We start from the raw sequence: 21909 nt of genomic DNA, 5'->3' as shown, positions 1-21909 counted from the left end.
ACTGCTGAAGTGAAACATTCAAATAATCGAGTCAAACACAAGTAAAATTTAATAAAAGTTTATTGTTGATCTAAGAAGCATTTTCATTTCATGTGTTAATTTGCTTCAACAAGAACGACTAAAGGTTTTAACTGAGCTTTCAATTATTCTTCATACAAATCAACAAAATGTAAAAATAGCTGTTATAAAGATGCACTGATGTGCCCACTTCAAACCAGAGAGCCATGCATTTAAAAGTGCCATAATATGTTATGACGCCCAGAAAAGGAGTTAGATTATCTTAAAAAAAGACTAGAATCTAAATATCTCCGTCTTGAATTTTATGATTGATAAACCAGCCTTTGACAAAATATTAATTGTCAACAGGAGATGATTTAAAGCCATTTTGTTAATGCCACATCTAACTAATACAGAATAAAACAGCAGCAGTAAAGAAATATTATGCCCAGAACATATTCAGCTTTGTAAACTTGATGGAGTAGTCTTGACATTTTGGGAAATGCTCTCACTTGCCTCTTTGCAGAGACGATACCACTCATGTCCATAATGTAAGCTACAGTTAGCAGGCAGTTAGCGTAGCTTAGCATAGCTCAGCATAAAGACAGACTGGCTCAATCCAAAAATAAAACCTGTATACTAGCACCACTACAGTTCACTAATTAACACAGTCAAGACTCGAAGAAGAGACTTCCCCCGCTTTGTGTTCACAGGCGAGCTGCTTCCCCGCCATTTCTAGTGTGTTTGCTAAGCTAAGCTAACCAGCTAACTGGCTCCAACTTCATACTGAACAGACCACCATGAGAGAAGTATCAATCTTCTCATCCAACTTTCTAACTCTAATAAGCGCACTAACCAAGATGTCGACTCATTCTTTTCACATAAAGACCGAACAGCAAAATCAACTCTTCTCTACAGTCTGAACACCAAAGCTGGATGATATGTCCATCAAATATTGATATCATGATAAGAGACTAGATAAAGTCCAGCAGTCCAGGATTTTGGTTATCATAACGTTGTGATAAAACGTCAATATGCGTCTATTCCTAGTCTTAAATTCTACATTACAGTTTTTACAATTTGCTTAATAATGTAGGTATATTTAAGATTGTTTCAAACATTTTTTCTAGAGTTTGTAAAAAGCTTGTGACATCAGATAAAGTTTTTTCCCCAAAATACTGACACTTTGAATATCAGTATAATAAAGTATTTGGTCAAATGTGTTTGTGGTATTTGATTTTGTCAGTATAACCCCTGAATCATGTGCAAATTCATGTTTCATCAGAGAGACAAAGAAAAGTTTCATCAATCACCATCTTCATATCATACTGATCTTCATATGATTAACTACTGTGTTATAACGCAGCACAGTTATGGCTAAAACTCTGGAGACGTGACAAAGAAAAAGTCCAGTTTTTCCTTTTTCATCTTTTAAAAAAGGTTAAAAATATTTTCAGTTGACCTTGACCTAATCAATCATCCACTCAGTGGACAATATGGACAGTCAGTTTTTAAATGCATGACATGATTCAAGTTGTCTTTTTATAATCTGTAATCTCCAACCAGGTGCCACTTTCACCTTTTTGAGCTCAGGTTTCCACTAAAAAACAATACCACAGCAGCTCAACACACACTTTCAGCCAGAGAGGAGGAATCATGGCTACACCTGTATTTGAAAAATGAAAAGCTGCATCCCAACAGCTCGCCGTGGCACATGTTTGGACATTACAAACTTAAAGTAACTAAAATATTGCAAGTTCAGAACTCGTGGGACTTCATCTGAGCTTTCACCATTCAACGTCTCGAGTCATGAAGTCAGAAAGTGCATTTTTGCAGTGCCAGCTCTACAAATCAATGCCTCTGTTGGTTTGTTTGTTTCATGTTGGTGTTGAAGCGTATTGTTGGAGTAAAAGAGAGAAGCAGGTGGTACACACAGTCTCTGGGAGAATGGAGGAAGGTAGCGGCAGTTCGTTGGACACACAGCTCTCGCAGAAAACCCCGCTGCAGTTCTTACATTGTTTCTAAAGAGAGAAAAACAGGATAATAACACAATGTGACAGAAAAGAAAAGAACCTTGGTTAAATACCTAGCTGGGTCTTCTCACATTACAGTCTAATGATATTCTGGAGCAAAACTGAGCCCTTCAGTGAAATCACTATTGTTGCAATTTTAACTGACATGTTTGTGAAGGCCTCATTAATGCTGAAAAGCAAGTACAGTATTTTGAGCGACATGCTGCCATCCAGACGATGTATTTTTCAAGGACGTCTCTGCTTATTTCACCAAGACACATTCTGCACGTCACAACAGTGTGGCTTCGTAGTGAAAGGTACTAAAAGGTCAGGTACTAGACAGAGACTCTGGACCGCTGAGCAACTTAAGTCGTGGCTATCTCAGGCTGCACTTTTGGCACAGCAGTGCTTTTAAGTAAATGCTAATGTCAGCATGCTAACAGTGACAATGCTAACAATGCTCATGTTTCGCAGGCAACATTTACTATGCCCAACATGTTTTGCTTAACATTAGCAAATACTAACATTTGCTTATAGACACTAATGAAAAAATGTAACATTAACGTCTTCATAATTTATCAAAAAAGATCCCATTTGTTTAAACATTGCATTTACTTTGATTATTGGTTGTCACTTTGGTTTTGCTTGTTTGTTTCTATAAAAACATTTCAGTAAGTTCAAGTAAAGACTGGATCGCTATAAGCCTGTACAGGAGCCCTTTCCTTATTTATACTAACACTAAAAATTGTGAACTTTTATCGACACAAAGTGAATTCAGCACAGTTCAGAATTATCTGCCATCCTCATACCTTCGTCTTCAGAAGGGAATCCTCCTCTTCACACATCGTACAGAGAGTAGGCTGACTGATCTCCACAAATGACTCATCCTGCAGAAAATCAAATTGTAATAAATGTTAAGTATAGTGAATTATGGGATTTTTGAAACATATAATGATATTGGCACTACCATATTAGTTCAATTCTTGTTTTCGTCTTTACAATACAAACTGCATTAATGAGTGAAAAGAGTTCTATTTTAAGTACATACTTCACTTTTTAATGTTTTAACTGCATGAACACTAATGATAAACAGACTGATGGTAAGACAATTAAAGATTTTATTTGTGCACCTCAGGCCTCACCTGTTCATCTTCGTGGTGTGACAAGGACCTTAAAGAAGGAGACACAAAAATAAATAAATAAATAAAAGAATATAACAATACTTCCTCAATTACAATATAATTTCTAAAAAGCTTTAGTTGTTAAAACTACTTACAAGCTGGAGCTCAGACTTGTTTTGTCCTCTGTCCCTGACTGTGCCTGGTCAATCTCTCTTTTGACTGACGGGGATTCTGGGGGACACTGTTGGTAAAATACACACACTTTGTATGAGGACAAAGTTGACAGATTAGCAATAGGACTGATTTTTAACTGCCCAAATATGATCACAGGTTTACTTTTGGTGTGTTTTCTGGTTGTCTCCTCTCCCTCCGAGGTGTGTTGGGCTGTCTTGACGCAGCGTCAAAATGATGCTCACTCCTTCGCTCTCGTTCTTTTCTCAGCTCCAGCTCCAGATAAGACCTGAAACAAGACAAACATGACGCAGTGAACACAAGTTTATACTAATTACATTCATAATAAACATGTTTTGTCTAAAATAATTTAAAAAAAGACGGCATGCTGAATTTAAATGATATGATCTTTTCTCAAGATAAATATCACACAGACTAAACTAGAAGAAGTCACTCAGTAGAGAGCAGTTCTCCACCAGGTAACAGATGGTGAAGGACCTACTGCAATGCCACCACAAACAGCCAAATGCAACCATTATGAGTATTTGTATTCACAGAACAGTCTTTTTATTAAGATAGATAGTGTGTTGTAACTGAATGTCCTGGGTTCACCTAACTGTATAAAATTAATAAGGAAATAATAAGCGGGACAATTAGTCCAAACTTCTCAACTTAAACTTTGTTATTTATATATTAAGAAGCAACCTGACTAAATTATAATAAATGTCCCAGTGGAAGTTGTGGTTATTCAAAAGTTAGAGCTGATTATATCACCCCACTATCATGTTTAATTCCTCTTGTTTTTAACAAACCAAATTTAAATTCAAATCGGACATTGAACAATCCGATTTCACAACTGTGCAGACGTCTAGCTACAACATACAGCAGGGATTCTGCCTAACTTCACCTTCAGTGACTCATAACATATCAGGTATGGAATTAATCTGCAGATGCTTTGGGTGAAAATGAAATGAAACTTGTCTGTGGATGTCAGTTTTTGAGCCGTGACAAAGTCCAAAATGTGGACTGTAACAGACTTGTAGGCAAGCCTTGTTTTTGGCCTAGCAGTTGATGATTACTTGCAAGAAAGAAAAGAAAAAGTACTCATTTTATAAATAATTGTTAAATAATTCTTGTATAAGTGTTCCCTCTTCACTAATCTGTAATCTAATTTTTTGGACCTCTGATCTTTCCTCGTTTTGAGAATTATTTTTACTAGTTTAGTTTTACCTCTTTGGGCCTCAAACAAGTTATTAAAATGAAACCAACAAAGAAGCTTAGAGAAGAAATGTCTTTGTGGTGAAGCTGCAGTAACATTTCTACCCTGACAGCATTTTTGAAAGGGGCCACAAGCCAAAATGATTGAGTATAGCTGGTTTAATTCTTAACAATCTATTGGTGTAATATGAGAATCACCACCCTTAACCTTAACCCATTTTGGTTCCCTCAGACAACTTCTACTTACCTGTGTTTCCTCAGCTGCTCCGCCTCCACCTGCAGGCTCTCAATTTTGTCTCCAAAGTCCTGTTTGAAGAGTCGGTTGGCCTCTAAAGCCAGATCCCTCTCTCTCTCAGCCTGTTTGCATCTGGTTTGGGGAGGGGGTGTCACATAAACTTATGGTAAAATGAAAACTTGACAGAAAGGAAAATGTTTGGAAAGAGATGTCAACTAAAACTTAAAACTGGAAAAAACAAACAAACACAAAAATGACAAAAAGATCAAGTTTTTCGGGACTGAAACCAGACGGGGACAACAGGGAAACTTTAGCCAAAGAAGATGAAGCAGGCCGTGTTTGTTTATTGTTTTATTAGCCTAATGATTACTACAGTTTACACCAATGTTATGTTCACATACAATTCAAAATTAATAAATTAATTTTGCCCTTTTCTTCTTGCTTTATCCTGCTCCTGTCCTGGCCTCCTTCTTCACTTGAATGTGGATCACCAAATGACAACATTGGATATCAGTCCCTAAACATCAGCTCAGACTCTCTCTCTTTATTCTCTCTTCTTCGTTCGCACATATTCAAGCACAGTCTCTGGTAGGGGGTCGAATTCTTTGGAATAACATTACAGCAAGTCCCCTACCTCCTAAACAACCAGGACGTGTCCATTAGCATATTAATCATCAGTCCATCAAAGTGTCCACAGTGGACTTTCAGACACCCTGCCGTCTACTCGTCTTACCTCTGCCAGAAAGCATTAATGGGGTGTTTGTAAGAAATGCCTACCAAACAAAAGTATAAATCTGATGTGGCAAACACATCTGTCAGAGAACACAAGGATTAAGGGCTGCTAAAAGGATCGATTCAGTCCACACTACTCAAAGCTGATGCTGGAGAGCCACTGCAGGAGGTTGTGGGAAAATGGTTTTATTTTCAACGACAAAGGAGCATCGTACAGAAAAGATAACATCCTAGTTTGGTTATTTCTATAATTAGGCAGGTTTGTATTCAGATGTATGAAAGCGGGGAGCTACTGCTGCAACTGCAGCAGCTTCCCTGCTGCTGAGTTCAGGTTTCTGGCCTGCTTCACCAAATGTTTCTCACTAATTAGATGATTCAAAAAAAATCATGATAATGAAAAATAATGACAATGAACATAGAGAGGGAAAAACAGGACAATAAGATTTTTTTTTTGTAGGAATGTGATTCTGTGAAGAAAACTGTCTACTGTAATAATTATTTATGATACCGATCACAGCTGTGGAGAAATGTCCTCACCTGGTCTCCATCTGTTTTACAGTCCCTGTCATCTGGTTTATTTTCTCCTCCAGGCGAGCGATGGCTTCACTCTTCTGTTTAGAGCTGGCATCAGCGCTCTGAGGAGGATGGTCTGTGTTAGTCAACTGCAAACAATAACTCAGTACCAGAGGTTGCACTAGACTTTCTGACTGTCCCTCGCTGTGATGGACGGGGTCATAAAAATAAACTATTTTTACCTGTCATCTTAAAAGAGCAATTGTGCGTGCAAAAATGAGTACAGCAGTCCAAATAGGGAGTTTGAGCCAGAGACGGTACATTAAATTGGTTGAAATCTTATTTAATATACAGTCTATGGCTGAAGCAAGCTGTTGCACCCCACTTCCTCTTCCCTTAAATCTCTGCAGGCTGCCTGAGCATCGCAGGGGCGCAAGACGCGTGCAACATCGTAAATTGACATTAACAAGCGATAATGAGTCCTCTGCTGGAAGTTGATTAGCTGTTTATAAGCATCAGTTGTCTGTTGATGTCAAGCTAAGCCCATTATCCTGAAAACAAGCTCACTGCTCTGAAAATACACACTCTGGAGTTTGGCAGGTGGTAAAACAGGCAGTCACTTACTCAGACTCCATTAACACATTCCTCAATTTAATGTGTTCAAATTATAAACATCTACTCCTTCTACAAGATTATTAACGATTTGTTATGACTCATAAACAGACACTTACTCATTCAGCATTAATCTGAGCTCTAATTAACATGAAACAGGCGACCACTTGTTACTCGCCCTCGCTACTCGTGTTTCAATCTGTCAAAATTAAGATTTTTCCGTCATTTTTCCATAAAAAATTTGGTTAAACTTCTGCTCGGTACATGTTTGTAAAAAAGACCAGAAGATTTTAAGTGCTAACATAGTAGCACTTCTGATTTGACTGGTTTCTTCTCCATATTAATTGCAGCCAAGGCTCATGGGTATTGTAGTATTTAGAGCTGTCCTCCTCAGAAACGAAGCTGAAATAATTAAGAATCAATTATAATAATCATACGTAGTAGCTTGTACTTATTTGTACACCAACTATTTTATATTTTGTTCTAATTGCTCTATGCTGTATATTTTCTATTCTTTAATGGGAACATCTGTGACAAAAACATGCAGGGATTAATGAGGTATTTCTGATACTGATTCTGTAAGGATGTAATTTAAAGATACATTTGAAATGATAATACAGACTGAGGGAAAAAGTGTCTTTTTATTAGGTTACTGCATGATTTATTTCTATTCATTTTGCCAGTAGTTAGAGCTCACCCTGCAAAAGTCAACTACAGCTTATTCACTTTTAGGTTTTAGGACTTTAAGATTAGATCGTTTATAAAATACTACAAAGCTTATTAGGGTCATTATTGTGAAACAAAATCTAGATTTTATTGATAAAGTCAGAATATTTTCAGAAAATGGATGTTATGAGAATAAATTCATGATATTTCAAGAAAAAACAATATTGGAAGTAGTAAAAGTCTTAAAATGCAGAAATGCAGCCTCACCTGTGACTTGTGGCTAAGCTGTTGGTTGATGGCACGGAGGTCTTCCAGCTGCTGTCTGAGTTCCACTAGAGCATCCTGCTTCTCACAGACGTCTTTCTCCAGCATCTTCATGGACAGCTCCATCTCCTGCTTCATCCCAATCTGCACCTCCAGCTCCTTCTCCACATCCTGCACAGACATCCGCTTTATCTTCAGATACACACCTCACAGCCAGAAGACCGCTGGCATTAAATACAGGGACTCGCACAATTTCATGACAATATAAAAATCTGAACATGAGAGTAGAGAAGCTTTAGGAGAGTTAAGAGCCTGAAACACACCAATCGAAGCAAAGTTTCCTCTTTGAGTTGCTTGCGTGTTTCACCCAGTGCTTGTCCGTCTGGTGCAGAGTCGCTTCTTAATGCCTGGAAAAAATAAAATAAACTAACAATAAGGGCATGTCCGCTTTGAGTGACAGGCCAGTAACCGCTAAGTAGTAATGTATATCTGTATATCTGAATGTGATTTCTCAGGAGGAAAAAGAATAAATCAAACTGATGATGTGTTCACCTTCCTGGACTCCAGCTGATATGAGCTCTCCTCCTTTACTCTCTCCACATCTTCTTGTAAAGTGATGATCCTGTTATTTGCCACTGCGAGCTGAGGAGACAAAAGTCAGCAGACAGTTCTGTAAACAACGAATACCAGCAGCCGTGCTGGGAAGCAAAAAAGGCTGATAACATTTTTAAGGAAAAGTATTTGCACGCAGGTCAAAAGCTCTCTTTGCAGTTCAGCTCTCACCTCTTCTGTTAGCTTTGTGTTGGATTTTTCCAGAGCGTCCACCTTCGCCTGGAGGTTATTTACTGATGCACTGTAAACAGACAGAAATATCCCATTAGTCGCCACCTCAACAAGCTGCTGAACAAGGTGGAAAGACTGAAGAGAAAGACGGTCACTCTGACAAACCTTAAATGTCTGTTCAGCTCCTCCACGTAATTCTTCTGATCGAGAATCGCTGTGATCTGACCGTCGCTGAAAGAGCAGAAAGAGAGGAAGAGAAATGAGACATTAGACAGATGAAACACCAGACATGTAGCAGAAAAAAAACATATAGCTAGATGATGTTGATTGCAGCCCAGTGAAGACTACTTTCTGTCCCTATATGTTTAAGGGATATGTTTAAGTCTGAAACATTAGAATCAGAATACAAATACATCCCCAAAGATTACTGTATTTTTATTTTTTAGCATCTCGCTGAGCCAGGTCGTATTTTCTAAAGTTAATAGCAAAGCAGTGACAGAACACTGACAGTCCATATTTCAAACTGAAGGATGCAGGAGATGGTGCTGGTGCAGAAAAAATCACAGCAGATGAAATTCAATATTTCTAAAACCGACCAAAACAGTTCCTCTCATACAAGTAAAGCTGCAATATTTATGATTAGTAAATTGAATATCTTTGGGTTTTGGACTGTTAGTTGGACAAAAAAAAAAGATATTTGATGACACCTTGTACATTGTAACGGACCTTAAGTTACAGTTTTCTGGTGTTTTGTAGATCAAACAATTAATCTGTAAATCTGGAATCTTAATTTCTCTCTCTCAAAAAAAAAAAAATCAGCAAACTAAAGAAACAAAGTTTGTCTTACAATCAACATTAATCTACAACATGACATTCAAACAATAAGTGGCTAAATCTTTGAGACGAATGACTGGACAAACATTTAACTTGATGGCCAGTCTACAAAAGTCAATCAGATGTCACCTACTAAAATCAAAGGTAAAAGTTAACGTAAAGTCTTAGAAATAAGAAAGTGAAAGCACTCACCCCTCTGCACTCTTACTACTGTGTCCACCATCTTTAAGGTACATTGAAAAATCAATCACCCCGACCTGCAGAAGTAATTGAACCAGAAACAGAAGATCAATGACAACTGAAACTGCACTGCAGCTCTTAAGTGAAAAAATAATTACATGGCTACATGCTGCTTTTGGAAGATCAAAGAGTTTTTGTCCTGGGTTAAAGCTCTAGTCGTGCAGGATGAGTATGACCTGGGAACCTCTAGCAATTTTTAATAATTGCACTTAATCCCGTGCAAATCTGCAATTTGAAAAGTAAAGATTTCATTACTTTTCATTAGGAGACTGATGTCAGACATGTTAGCAGTCAGTACAACCTCCACTGAACAGGAAGTTTGTAACCAGAGAAGTTTCACTTCATTGTTCTTACAATAATACTTGTTTACTCAGCTGATGACAAACTGGCAACCCGCCATTCCTCCCAGTCATTCTGGCCTCGTCCCCAAATTGAGCAGAGATTCCTGAGTAGTTTTGGAAACTACAGGAACAATACTGAGGGTTACTATCATCATTATTATTATTGGTAGTATCATTATTACTTATTATATTATTGTTATGCAGAAATAAGTTAAATTGTGTCATATAGCTGTTTACACTCAGCTGCATTCTCATCAAATTTAGTAAAGTGAGTCCACACTTTCATTTTGCCTTGTCAGCTTTTTGTGTCAGGTTACAGAAATATTGACAGCAGTATCACCTGTCCAGGACCTTATCAATATTTCCAGTAAGCAACTGGTTCTTGATATCTATCCCTACACAGGTCTGATATTTTTTTTCATCCAGGTGTTTCGATTTAAAGCACTCGACTGTAAATTCTCCTGTACTGAACTGTAAATTCAGTACAGAAGCACTTAAAGGAGTTTTTGTATACCACATCACTTAGAATTCTTACTGTACAAAACAGACAAGCTAAAATATAAATGTCAAAACAATCTGAATAAACTCTTGTACACCGTCTTTCTGATTTATTGTAGGGATGTGAGCAGCTATTATACGATAGAGTATGTACTGTATCGAGTCTTAGAAACAATGTATTGTGATACTGTGGTGCATAAAAAAATGTGTTCAGTGGTTCATTTTGTGTTTCGTTTAAACCCTGACCGCCAGATCACAGCAGGATTGCCCAGTCTGTGTGACAAAACCAGCCCAATGGTCCATAAGACTGATGTCGGCAGGCGGAGAGCAAAGACACATCATATCCATGTTTAATTATGAGGGCATGTATGTAAATTGCGCCAGGTCTGTGTGTGTATGTGCTGATCTGGGGTCAGTCTGGTAGTAAAAAAAACAGAGACGCAGACTTGGAAACCCTGGACTGCAGGGTTGTAATCTATCTGTCCTTCTATCTTTGTTCTGACTGCATTAAAAAGTAAACTTTTTAAATTCATATTTTATGTATGTGGTGGTGTGTTCTGTGACAGTTTATCTATGATAATTTTTTTTTTTTTTTTAAAAGCATTATAAAAACAAAGCTAGAACCTGGAAGAATTATTTTTTTCTCCTTTCATTTCTGCAACCACTTGTTAAAAATTGCATCCATTTGATTTTGGTCTTTCTTGTGTTACTGCAGCTCTGAGTGCTTATGGAAGCGGAGGTGAAAGCAGAATTACCTGAGAGTCCAGGTCCTCTCCCTTCATACACAGATTGGCATCGATGACATTTAGTCCAACGAGCAGCCCAGCGATGACAGCTCCCTCTTCCTCCATCATCAGCGCGTTCGGCTCATAAAATTCACTGCAGAGGGGAGAAAAGGACAAAATACGGTCAGTGACCAGAGCACCGCTTTGATTTCTAAACATGCATCATGTGGGGTTGAATGACAAAATGCCAGTGGGCCTCAACACAGACACAGTATGATACAAACACACCTTAGCAGGTCCTTTCTGTTGATGATGGTCTTCATGTAGTCAGAGAGTTTCTTCTGCATCAAGGCCAGTCGTAGCCAGGCACGTCCTCTTCCTAGAGGAGTTCTGTAATCAAACACAGGAGAGCTGGATGTAAATACACTTGAAACTTAACACAATACATAAAAAGACACGGCATGACAACATGCACAGGAGCTCCACCAAAAGGAGGCAACTTCTTTCTTTACATGGCACTAATTTTAGTGCACAAGTGTATTGATAATAATATATAATAATAATTATAAATATATAAATATATAAATATATAATAATTATAATTTTTCAATATATTTCTCTTGTGTTGTTCTCTCACATAACTAAGAGTACAGAAGTGTCAAAGTCAAATTATTCCAAGGGACACACATGTGAGGGGGTCAACTGTATATCTTCTATCTTCTAACTGGGTCCTTGGTTTAAAAAAACATTTGAGAACGACTAATTTAGGAACTTGATTTAACAGACTCACTTGAGGCCAGGCAGGTCTTTTACACTGGCAGTGATCTCTCCTGCCTCAGGCGTCAGCTTCTCGACGAGCTCCAACGCCCCCCAGAAGGACTTGTTCTGCCCCAGGAAGGTCTTCTTGGCTGATGATTGACAGACAGTGCTTGTTGAGCGGTTTCATTTTGAGGAATTTGGGTCACAGTGTAATCATTTACTAATGAGCTCCAGAAACTAACCTGGAATAAGTATGCTAAAAACAAATACACCGTGACTGCAAATATTCCTCACTGCTACGCAAATTGTGGCTTTTATATGTATTCTGAGAATAAACTGTAAATCATCATACCGGACATTTTCAGACCTCCATTCTCAAACTTTACAGATCCAACAATTATGTGGGTTTGAACAGATGTGATGTGCGATGTGTGCTATACATACTTTTCAACCCATGTTTCAGACAGTGCTCCATCACGACAAAAAACTGCTGGAGAGGTGCATAGTCAGAGTCAAGTGTGCGTCCCAGGTTGAGGGCAGACTCGATCAAGCCCTTGATGCTCAGTTTGGCCATGTTCATCAAGTTAAGCCTTTCAATCGCGATGGGATCCTTGGGATCTAAAATGAAAAAAAGACAGGAAAACGTCCTTAAGAGTCCTCATAGTAACGATGACACGGACTATGGTCTAACAGCAGGAATGACTCAGGAGCTTAATTTATCAAGAGTCAGGGGGAAAACAGTTTTTTCCAGGAAGTAAAAGTAACATAGTTTTAATATAGAAAGACAAGACAAGATGACAAAATCAACCAGCTGCTGCTGGAAACTTAGAAAAGGCCAAAATCTGCTTTTCATTGTAAAAAATTTTTCATCTGTAAATATGACGCTTAAAATTGACTTTTGGACCAAACACAGCTAAACCTATTAAACATTTTCAATATATTAGTCCAAAGCACTGGATAGCTTTGAAAGAGAAAATTTAAAGGAAATTTTAAACAACTTTATAGTAAAGTTAGCACTTAACTCTTGGTATGATCCATCTATACATCAATGTGTGATCCATAATTGATGAGCAGACACTGAGAGGCTTTTAGTACAGGAGTTCTGCAGGGTTATGCTATTTGTTTACATTATTTATACTTTCATGCATTAAGTCTGTTGATTGTACTTTCAACTTTAGTTAGAAATGTGAAAATCTTGACCAAGTCAGCCCAAATTAAATAAATTGTAGGCATTTGTAAACACAGTATGTGCAACAGTGATTTGTTGTTATTGTTATCATTTCTGCATTTCTAAAAACTAAGGAAGTACAAGAAGAGAAGAAATACAGGAAGTGAGTTTTCCCCTTTTAAAGAAGAAAATCACTTAAGATGACAGCTTCTTCAAATGAGCATTCAAGAACTGCTCTGCTACACAAAAACTAAACTGCAAGAACCAACATACGTGATGAGGTGGTCAAAAGTATTGATAATTTGATACTTTTTCAGATACCATGTGTTTAAAACAATACAATTTCCACTAGTTATGCATTTTTATGACATAATTAAATTTTTTATATTATTTACTAATAAGTCCCACCAAGAGCAAGTACAAAGTACTGAAGGTTAAAAGAAAACCCAGATTTTTACAAAAGTATATTTTATCATGCTTTACATGCCTGTGACTTTTTTCAAAAATTTCAAAATAGATATAATTTATTTTTTTTCCCCAATGCTAGTATTCTATTGATGTTTAATATTCTGGTGTTGTGACAACTCCAATGTGTGAAAAGTTAATCCAAAGTACAATGTTACATGTCACTTAAATTTGAGTTGAAACAGGCATACTCGCCTTAAAGTTGGACTGCAATGAAATGAAAACTATCAGCTATAGAGCTCTAATGATTAGTTGCTTAACTGATCAGTTGTTTGAAAAGAAAATGAGTTACCAACTATTTTGATGATCAATTAATCATTTCAGTCAATTTTCTAGCAAAAAAAATTCAAACATTTTGGAATTTTGCAATTTGGAGGTGCTGCTTTGAGCTCTGGGAAGTTGTGATGATGTTTTTTCAGAAATTTTTGACAATTTATGGACCAAACGATTATGCACAAAAATAATCACTAGTTGCAGGCCTAATCACCTGCATATCAATATCAAACACCCCTGATAATAAATACAGTCGTCTAATTAACAACATAAGAGACTGGTGGTGGTGAGACACTTGATCTTACAGCAGCATGACAAAACAAATGTTTATGTCACTGTCTGTTAAAGGCCCTCTGTAATATCATTACAGCACGTAACTGCTTCCAAAGAGCTGGAGGTCAAAGTGCTGCAGTGTTGAGTTTGCCAACTGGCTGGACAAAAGTCTGAACTGGAAAACCGTGGACCGGCTAATCTGCCTGCTCTGTGCTGGAAGAAGGCGTGGTGAGAGATGAGGAAGACGAAAGTCTTGCTGGATGACAGATATTCTGTTTTCCATCCAATTTAAAATCATTAAACTACAGCACACACACTGTGCAGCATGAATCTGTTCAAAACAAGTCACCCGTTCACTTCCAGATTTAAATATCTGGATTCAGTTGCACTTTGTCTCGTTTTGTCTCAGTGAGAATAAAAAATGTGTCGATCAATAATGAGCAAACCCATTCCAGCTTCTGAAAGATCAAGAAAACAGGACAAAATGTCTATGAAATACTTGTTTTCCATTTGTTCTACATTCATACAAGAAAACAACCAGCACTTCCTGGTTGTTTAGTCGCCGAGCCCTGCCTTATTTACGAGCAGCGTCATCTTGCCATGTAACTCTCAGGAATCAAACCGTCTCCCCTGAAATCGATCATGACACAGCTCAAATGGGACACATTACCACAGTTCACTAGATGAAATGCGTAGCGTCTGGGGACCTTGTGTATCACCACGCCCTAACAGAGATCACGCTGTGCACACAAACCTCCTCGGACGCTGAGCTAATAATCTGTCACATTACCTTCATGGGCCGGCTCCGGGTCTGGGGTGAGGGAGATGTCATTGAGCTCGCGCAGGCAAAGCCACTCGCCATCGACAGACACGCGAAAGTTGCAGAGATAAATGGTCTCCCGGGCAGCCTGGGTGATTTTGTCGGTGGTGGGAGTCGGGGTTTCGCTCTGAGGCGTCAGATCAGACATGATGACTCAGCTGATGTGAGGCAAAGCCAACACCACCGAGGGAAAAAGGCGCAGTAGCTTTTGTTCCAGGAACCAATAAAAGGCCCCCCAAAAAAGAACAGGTCAGAGAGAAAAGGAAATCAGAGAGCAAAACAAAGAGGATAAAAGACCAAGACAGGGAAGGCCCACAGCAGCTTCCAGCAGGTGTTTGAAAGGGTGCTGCTTTTCCTCCTCTTTATGCCTGCATCCTCCTCTCCTCCTTGTTACAACTGAGTGAAATACGCTGCTGTCTTGAGGAAGGCTGCCCTGTCCTCTCCTCCTCTACCTCCTCCTCCTCTTCAACCCCTTGTTATCCCTTTTGTGTAGACTGGGGATTTAAGATGCAAGAGAGCACCGTGCTGAAAATCACAGCCCTCCTCCGGTCAGCTTAGCACCGGTTCACTCTGATTGGACTGCCTGTGCACCGCAGTGAATGCACTGGGTGGGTGTTGACCAAGATGGCTGACAGTAGTGCTGGGTACAGCAACACATTGTCACGTGAGCAGATGGTGCATGCGTAAAAAACGGGGGAGGGAGGGGAGAAGGGGGGGGTCCCCAGAGTACCCAGCCAATGCTAATGATGCAGCAGAGGACTCATCTGTCTCTCAAGCATCAACAACGTCCCCTGACCTGCAACAGAGGCCTGTTATTTGACAATGCAATTATTGAGCCGGCTGCAGCAGGATAACAAAACACCAACAGCAGTGAGCAACAAGGGTAATGAGGCCAGAGATCCTGAATGTAAACGGTTGTATCGTTGTATGTATGTATGTTGTATGTTTTAATTCCCACTTGGGGAACCCAAGTGATGCACCACTTATGAAATCAGAAAAGAAAGACAAACGCTCAACACATGACATGTCATTTCAACATTTGTAACGGTGGTCAAAAAGACAAAACCAACAGAGTATTTACTGTTCATTTCATTCAGCTTCAACAATCGGGTTCATTGAGAGGATTAAGTAGCTGTGACTGTTGAGCAGCCTTAAGAACTAGGAAAAGTTAATATTTGAGCTTTTAAACCAAACCACTTATTACAGAAATGTTTGGAGAGGTGCAGCGATTAACTGATTATTAATTGACTATTAAATTAATCTGCAACTGTTTTGATAATCAATTTATAATTGAGTCATTTCGTAAGAGAGACTGAAAAATTATCTGATTTCAGGTTCTGAAATGTGAATATTTTCTGGTTTCTTTACTCCTCTATGACAATAAACTGAATATCTTTGGGTTGTGGATAAAGCAAGATTATGTCAGGCTTTTGAAAACAGTGGTCAACATTTTACACCATTTACCAACATTTTATGGACCAAACCAGTAATCAATTAATCAAGAAAATAATTGTTAGTTGCAGCCATAAATGTCTGAAAAGGTTTTGTTAGTCATTACCATACCTGCAGAGATGAGCAAAGGATTTGTTCTACGGATTGATTAGCCGATTTAATTGAAGTATTACTATAGGTCAAATTGTTGCATTAGAATTATTTTTCTGTCACAGATTGATACAAATGGATTTCTTGAACTCCACTAATCATTTAAGACCACCGAAGGGCGTCCCTACGGCCAAGAGACACTGACAATGTAACAGCGACGTCCGTGGTTCAAGCTAGGAACCTTTGTTACATGTCATCCCCTTATTCTCTCCCCATGCTTTCTCCTACTCACTTTTCATTGTCAATAATCTGCTGAATATTTTCATGAGTTTGAACAATAAATTGGATGATATTAGCAGACATATCTGCATCAACAACAACTTTATTTTCCACTGTAAAATGTCCTGCTGGGTATCTTGGTCACAATTCTTAAAAAAAAATGTTCGAAGGGCTTGGAAGCAAGATAGTTGTTTACAGAACTAATAACAATGTTTGTTTGCAATAACTTTCTGATAGAAAACCCCTGCCTCACATACCTTCAATTTAATGGCAGCAAGATGTTAGATGTCATTTCAAAGTGCAACTGCAAGTTGCCCACATAGAACTGACTGTAGTTGCTATTACAACGTGATTTGGTCTATATGTAAGGAAAAAATATAGACATCTTTACAGGATCTCACAAATGTGGATGTTTTATTTCTCTAAAAAATCCAGTATCAATTGGGCTATAATGTTTTCTCAAATAAAATGTCCAAAACTTGTTAAAGTGGCAACCATTATTTCCTAAGGCCTAAGGTGACATATCTAAATTACATGATTTGCCTGCAGAAGAGCCTCAAACCCACAAAATGCAAAAGGCTGTATCTAGATCAGCGTTTCGTTTGTCCATTCCAGGCGTCTCTAGAAACATGGCAGTTCAATGTGGCCGCCTCAGAAGAAGAGGACACACATCCTTTGTAGATATAAATGGCTCATTTGAAGTTAAGAAAAACACATTTCTTATTTTCAGGTGATTACACGCTCATGAAAACACACTTATAATTATTGGATTTCATTTCTGACATATTCTGACAATAACAGTAACTCTTCCACACTGGACCGTCAAAAAAAAAGTAGTTTTAGTCGACCACTGGACTTCTGCTTCTAATAAAATACAAAGAAATACACAATGCTCTTATGTTAATTAAATGAAAATGTGAAAGTAATATACAGTAGGGCTGGGCAGTATGACAAAGTCAAATATCACTATTTATTTGACCAAATGCCTCAATATATAGAGGCCTCTGAGCTGACCTCATCAACAAGAGACGCCCTGACTCTCCCTCCCCCCTCCAGTCATCTCTTCACATTATATTAACAATGCACAGTCACCTGACTTTATTATCTTGCATATTGCAAATATTCTAACTAATACTGTGAACTGACAGTTTTCTGTCTTACATTTTGCACATTCTTGAATAGGTTTGTACAGCTCCGTCCCTAAATAAATAACATCATATCTGTACATATTGATTTTGAGCTAAGAAAATTACATCACTTTACTACACTTTATAGCTAGTATCTAAGATCTAATACGATATCTTGTCTCTATATCTATAATCTGTAATATAGACAGAGCCCTTAAAGTAAAGTTATTGACAAAGGAAACCTTAGAGAATAAGTGTAAGTAACTTGTCTGCAGCCTTCATTTATATGTCAAATGCTGGCTAGTTAAAGTGAAAAATTGGTGACACAGTAGCATCTAGCTAGAAAAGACACAGACAACTTTGACCTAAATAAAAGCTAACTGTTAGCTGTGACCAATACAGCAACCAGTGGCGTTACAAAGCGATAAACCAAGCCTGTCAAAACAACACATGACACACACACAGGTGATCCAACACACGGGAATGCTCACAAGGAAACTGGATGAAGTTTAGCTACACCTCTTGTGACATTAGCTATGTTCACTAACTGACACGCCACCGAGGGATTTACTTAAAATTACTGGTGTTTAATTGTTCTTTGCAAATAAATTTGAGGTTGAGAATCAACTGAGAAGACGGTCGATGTTGTTTATTACCTTTCAGCGTTAGCTCAGTTAGCTACTGCCAGTGATCTTGAATCATACGCACGTAGTAAGTTGTTTTTTCAGTGAGTCAAAAGTTAGCTAACAACACTAACAAGCTAGCGACGCTAACTGCAGAGCTTGCTGGTACTCTTATCTTTTAAAAATGATGGTTATGAAGCGATAGCTCAGTTAGTTTGGTAACCATATGGACTTTTACATGTTCTTTATCACTTACTTCTTCGCTTCGGGTCGATTCTTTCAATCTTGAAGTCATACTGTCGAAGCGGAGTGGGTGACAGCGACCCAGGCTTCCCAAATCTCAAGTTCGAGGAGTTTAAAGCCTCCTTGAAGTAAATCACCGAGGTGGGGGAAAGGGTCTCATCTGGACTGTCAACGTGTCCGTTTTCATCTGAGGAATTCTGTCTCTCTGAACTTTCTGAAACCTCTGAAGATGACTGCAGAGGGAGATCTCCCGGCGGCTCCGCCATCCTCCCTCCGGTCAAATACACTTCATGTGAGCAGCAGCAGTGAGCCGTCAGTCAGCGGTCAGCTAACTGTTAGCTTAGGTGTGTTTAGCTGCCGCGGCCATGCACCGCCGTGACGGGCAAAACAATCGATAGACCAGTCAGCTAGCTCCAAAATCTCTCCAGTAATCACTCCGCCTTTCTTCGTCCTGTCCTCCACAGCCTCCTCCCGACCCGGAAATAGCTGCGTATTAACATTTTGGTCAAATCTATACGTAATTTCGCGAGAGTTTGCGCGCTGTGTCAGCGGTCCAGCACATGACCAGAGATAATGCACATGGAGGGAGATGAGTCACAATTAGTAGATCCATGGCCGAGGCATAACCATTGGAAGCTCCCATGATGCATTGCGATATACACAGGCGCTCTTGTGCCTCTTCTATTTGTAAGATTCTCTGGTGGACTATCTCGTGTTCAGGACATGAAATAGCGTGGTTTAATGAAAAAAATATATTTACAAAGGTTGTATGAGACATTCAAGTTACTCTTGGGCTATCTGTAGACGTATTAGATTTATTCATAATTCTAAGTCAAGGTTAAAATGATAATATAATTTATAGGCTGTGATTTTCAAAGTGGGTTCCCCCAGGGGGTCCACAGCAAAAACGAAAATAATTTATTTCCACTGTATTGACACAATGAAAGAATGTATGATTATTTTGGTGAAGGGTTTCATATAGTCTGTAATAAAACAAAAAAACAAACTAAATAAAAGCAAAATCTTATCAAATGAGGATCCATGTAATTTGTGTCATGACAAAAGACATAAAAGATTAGTGTTTTCTTCCTCTTGGCTATAGTTCTATTAGTTCTTTGATTGTTTTAGCTGTGTACTTTTCTAATGCAGGACGAGGCCACTTCATGACAGAGAGTGAAGGGTTTGTGAATATTGTGTTCACATTTTCATCATGCCCTAAAAATTTGTTTCTAGTTTATTGACCTTTAAAAACAACTACTTCTTCAGAGAAATTAGTGAAATGCTGAGATAGGCCTACTGTGTATTTTTTTAACAGAACTTTACTCATGCCCCTCTCAGTTGTTGATAAGAACTATTTGTTGATACTAAGTTTGTTGATAGTCTGTTACAGAAAGTTTTATTTTGTAGCCTGAAATCAGTTTTCAAGGACAACATGCTCACAAATATATGTCATCAACATGACTGAATGTACAGTATGTTTACAGTCTGTGATCTCATAGTCACAGTTTTCTTCCCATAAACGCCACAAGATGGAGACAAAGTTCACATTTTGTTCACGCCTGCTCATTTTTAAACACTGAATGTTTTATTTTCACTTTTTGTCTCTCTTTTACATTAATCTGATTGTTTGCTGCATAGGTTTATCAATAGTACCACCTCTTATCAGTTTCTGATAGATTTTTCTTTGAATACATATGTTTTCATTTATTATTGATGTTTATATGTACTTTTACATTTTTATTGTGGCTTTTATTACTTTTTAATTCTTGTTGCCACTTTTATGTAAGTTTCTTTGTTGCTCTCTGTGTCTAAGTGCTTTTATTTTGTTGTTTTACTTGACTACATTGTAAATGAGGTCTCTACCTCAATGTATTTCCGAGTTAAAATAAAGGTTAAATGAATATTCTTAACAAAGATGCCATTCTCTGTGTAAGTAAAGGGTGTCAACATGCCTAAGGGAGAAACACCTGTCATATACGGTTATTTGAAGATGTTAAAATGTTAACATTACTTATTTTCTTTCATTTCACTGTTTTCAATATCAAGATATAAGGTGTCCCATGCAGTAGCGTCTGTAAAAAAATAATCTTTGGACATATTGTGTTTGAGATGGAGTCATAAACTCTTTGCTTGATTATTCTTTATTTTTTCTCCTGCATATTTTAGTAAGGGGATTCATGTTTATAGAAATGAATCACACTTGGAGCTGGAACACTGGGATGATTCTGTAAATTGTTCCAGAATCCAGTTTTTCAGAAAGTGTCTCATTTTGGCAATACTCACCCCTGTTGCTTCATCAGGCACCGGTTTAGTCAAATCAATTCAAAAACATGATTCAGATTGAATTATATGTCAGACAAGAGTCTTTTCTGCTCTTCAGTGGCCGGCAATTATTTTGTGCTGCTGCACCATCATTGTTAAAATCAGTTGTAGAAGATATAGATCAGTTTTTAACAATAATGAAGTGGCTCTTTATCTCTTGATGCTGCATTTTTGTCATTTCATTGTCATGAAGAAGCTGATGTCACTGAGAGCTGTGTCCTGCCTCCTAATTCTAGCTGGTTGCTACAGTATTTTATTTTATTCTCACTGCCATCTGACAGCCCCTTGGAAATTATCTCCTGACCCTGTGGGGGTCCTGATCCGCAGGTTGAGAACCACCTCAGCCACTAGCCTGTAGCATCAGATTTTTGGGGGTCTTTTAGTCTCACAGATGTAAATAGACAGGGTGGAAGGAAATTAAGTAAGGCTGCGATTAATGATTATTTTCATTATTGATTAATCTGTGGATTATTTTATCAATCGATCAATTAGTTGTTTGGTCCATAAAATATCAGAAAATGGTGAAAAATGTTCATCACTGCTTTTCAGTACCCAAGGTGATTTTCTCAGAGGTCTTGTTTTATCCACATCTCAAAGATATTAAGTTTTCTGCCAGAGAGGAGAAAAAAAACACAGAAAATATCCACGTTTAAGAAACTGAAATCAGAGAATCTGAGTATTTTTTAAAATCTAAAATTGAATCAAAACGATTAATTATCAATTACTGCAGATCTAAGACTTAAGTATTGTGCTTTTCTGTGGTGTGGGAGTTTGTGGATGTTTCATTCACAAGTTCACCAACTAGGGGTCACAGTTGACTCACGCATCTTAATTGCCGCCGTACATCACGTGGTCTGTACTCGAGCTAAATGGTTTGTTGTAAATGTGTCTTTTTCCGTGTTTTCTGCGCTCACGGAGGGGAGTAGAGAGGGAAGGAGGGAGAGGGGTGGAGAAAACAGAGGAGGGGAGAGTATGAGAGAGGGAGGGGGGGCGGAGGGACGGGTGGTGGGACTCCAGGAGGGAAACATTAGCCCTCGTTTCTTCTCGTAGCGG

The 21909-nt window shown here is 38.3% G+C and overlaps 1 protein-coding gene across 2 annotated transcripts; it reads right to left on the bottom strand.

Moving 5' to 3' along the window:
* Positions 1–42: 42 nt before the first annotated feature.
* Positions 43–19106, bottom strand: rufy3 (RUN and FYVE domain containing 3). Of its 2 annotated transcripts, none has more exons than XM_084728277.1 (18): positions 18548–19106; positions 12166–12339; positions 11753–11870; positions 11251–11352; positions 10993–11116; positions 9351–9415; positions 8490–8555; positions 8325–8394; positions 8094–8183; positions 7865–7948; positions 7545–7712; positions 6024–6121; positions 4767–4886; positions 3467–3590; positions 3286–3371; positions 3152–3179; positions 2819–2896; positions 43–2018 (listed from the first exon to the last, which is right to left on the bottom strand). In XM_084728277.1, exons 1-18 carry the CDS (start codon positions 18798–18800, stop codon positions 1875–1877), a joined length of 1992 nt encoding a protein of 663 aa, XP_084584403.1. In that variant the 5' UTR covers positions 18801–19106; the 3' UTR covers positions 43–1874. The 2 variants fall into 2 exon arrangements, with proteins under 2 accessions (XP_084584403.1, XP_084584404.1); XM_084728278.1 differs by lacking the exon at positions 18548–19106 and adding an exon at positions 14691–15324.
* Between the last annotated feature and the right edge of the window lie 2803 nt (positions 19107–21909).

The sequence above is a fragment of the Lutjanus erythropterus genome, chromosome 10 (genome assembly GCF_056507025.1).
Source record: "Lutjanus erythropterus isolate fLutEry1 chromosome 10, fLutEry1.hap2, whole genome shotgun sequence".
Classification (NCBI taxonomy): Eukaryota; Metazoa; Chordata; class Actinopteri; order Lutjaniformes; family Lutjanidae; genus Lutjanus; species Lutjanus erythropterus.
Note: the sequence above shows the minus strand (reverse complement) of the source record. Positions and strands in the feature narration are given on the sequence as shown.

Bases quoted from the DNA above. Each gene is read 5' to 3' on its own strand.
- rufy3 (XM_084728277.1), bottom strand. From the start codon at position 18,800: ATGGCGGAGCCGCCGGGAGATCTCCCTCTGCAGTCATCTTCAGAGGTT. The intron at 12,340-18,547 runs GTAAGTGATAAA...TTTTCATTTTAG, and splicing joins AATCGACCCGAAGCGAAGAA to ATCCCAAGGATCCCATCGCG. The intron at 6,122-7,544 runs GTGAGGCTGCAT...CATCCTCCTCAG, and splicing joins AGCTTAGCCACAAGTCACAG to AGCGCTGATGCCAGCTCTAA.